This window comes from Stereum hirsutum (assembly GCF_000264905.1).
Source record: "Stereum hirsutum FP-91666 SS1 unplaced genomic scaffold STEHIscaffold_29, whole genome shotgun sequence".
NCBI lineage: Eukaryota > Fungi > Basidiomycota > Agaricomycetes > Russulales > Stereaceae > Stereum > Stereum hirsutum.
In genome coordinates, this window is record NW_006763159.1 from 4,990 (window position 1) to 6,982 (window position 1,993).

Below are 1,993 nucleotides of genomic sequence, written 5' to 3' on the forward strand. Positions count from 1 at the left end.
CTCCTAGAGACGGTAATTTTATGGAGAAAACACACTTGAGTCATTCCGCTATGGGACGCTGTGGCGTTAGGTTTGACTTGTCGGTCACCGGTATCTCCCGCCCTCCTCTCTTTTCAAACCCCACCTTCCGCACTGCTGTCGCGATGGTGAGTGCAGGGGTTCAGATACGCATCTCATCCGTCTGAGTGTATGAATGTATGATTATCTTGGTCCTGCTGTCTGTGTCGCTGTATGCCTGTATGTTTGTCTCTTCATCAATTCTTTCAGTGACCTAGGTCTTAGTGCTCGGACTGTGCTACGCTCGCTAGCTGGCCACCAAGGAAACGATGAGTTTACTGGCCGTGAAATTCCTAGGGTATCTCTGGGCTCGTTCAGTTCTCTCGCGTTGTGGGTTCCCTATCACGGGAGGAAGTGTTCTATCTCCATAATCTGTGGCAACTGTCTGAATCCAAGTAACTCGATCGGTTAATCTTTAGCAGTACACAGAAGGAATAGGTAGGAGAGTTTGAGTCTGCAGGGATCGTCCCGTCGTGAATATGTTCGTGATCACCCATTTCACCCCCCATCTTAGACGTTGCGGGCTCAAAATAACGACAATAACATGCTCAGTCAACCACTATCAAGACTTGAACAACAACGGTTCACAAAACGTTCATGGCAGGGATAAACATGTCGGTGAGTTTCCGCTTCCCATAGTTCATCCACAAAAGTACGTTCGCGTTCGCTCAATATCGGTTCGATTTCTAACGTTACGGGCTCCAAATGACGGGACGGGCAAGGAGTATTGACCCAGATAAAGGTTGAATAGGAAAAGGCCCACCGATCGTCGATAACAAGGACGATAACGTTAGTACTTTCTCATCTCCCTTATACCTGTCTCGAAAGTCAGTTCGCGTTTGCTCAATTCCTTCTCGATTTTCAATGTAGCGGGCTCGAAATTACGGCAAGGTTTAGCTCCATCAACGCCAATAAACGTTTGGCGGGACACCGGCCACTCATTCTTGAGAACGAGGCAGAATATATTGGTGGGTTCTATCTCCTAGCACCCCTTCTCAAAAACGTCTTCGCGTTTGCTCAATTATTGTTCCATTTTCAATGTAGCGGGCTCGAAATGACGGGACGACGCCGGTGCACGAGTCACAATAAAATTTTGGAAGGGAACGGGCCACTCAACGGCGAGAACGAGATGAAACACAATGGTGAGTTTTCGCCTGTAGCATCCTGTTCCGAAAATGTGTTCGCGTTAGCTCCAATAGTCCCCGATATCCAATGCCATGGGCTCAAATGAACAGCATGAGTACGGCCTATCATCTCCAGTGAATACTTGGAGAGAAACCACCTACACCTCGTCTATAGCGAGCACGGACAGCGAGGTGAGTTTCACTCTCAGCACCCCCCTCCTCAAAACTCGGTTCGCTCTCGCTTATTCTGGGTTCGTTTCTCAAGGTAAGTAGCTCGTAATGACGGCCTGCATATGGGCCATCGATCCCTGTTCGCAGTCCTGCACACTACCGCTACAAACGGACATGATTGATGCCAATCTCCGAGGTGAGTCATGGTCCCAAAATGTTCCTCTTCGAATTTTCGTTCGTGTTTGCTCATTTGCGGTTCGATTTGGCTTTCTATAGGCTCAAAGTGACGGGAACGGTTACGTATGCCTGCAGCACACAAGGCGTGATGTGAATTGACCCGGTAATGAGGGAGATAGAGCGGCTTTGGTTCGGTATGTTTTATCCCTCAACCCTCTTTCGAATATTTGCTCGCATTCGCTCAATACCGGCTCGATTTCCATCGTTGTTGGCTCTATCGGACCGGCCGCATTGGCCCTACCCAGCGCCATCCAGGTTTGAAGCAAAACGGCCGGGAAATGGTCTAGATCAAAGCATTTTACCTCAGTGTGTCATCCCCACCAACACTCCCTCCGTCAATATCGTCTCGCGTTTGCTCATTTCTCGCTCAATCATCGTCGTTTAGGGCTCAATAGAACAGTAAT

The 1,993-nt window shown here is 48.8% G+C and overlaps 1 protein-coding gene across 1 annotated transcript; it reads left to right on the top strand.

Annotated features, from left to right (window-relative positions):
* Positions 1-1,274: 1,274 nt before the first annotated feature.
* Positions 1,275-1,534, top strand: STEHIDRAFT_163864 (uncharacterized protein; the record flags this gene model as incomplete). Its single annotated transcript, XM_007311595.1, has 2 exons — positions 1,275-1,446; positions 1,500-1,534. The coding sequence occupies 2 exons, from the start codon at positions 1,275-1,277 to the stop codon at positions 1,532-1,534; spliced, it is 207 nt and encodes a 68-aa protein (XP_007311657.1).
* Between the last annotated feature and the right edge of the window lie 459 nt (positions 1,535-1,993).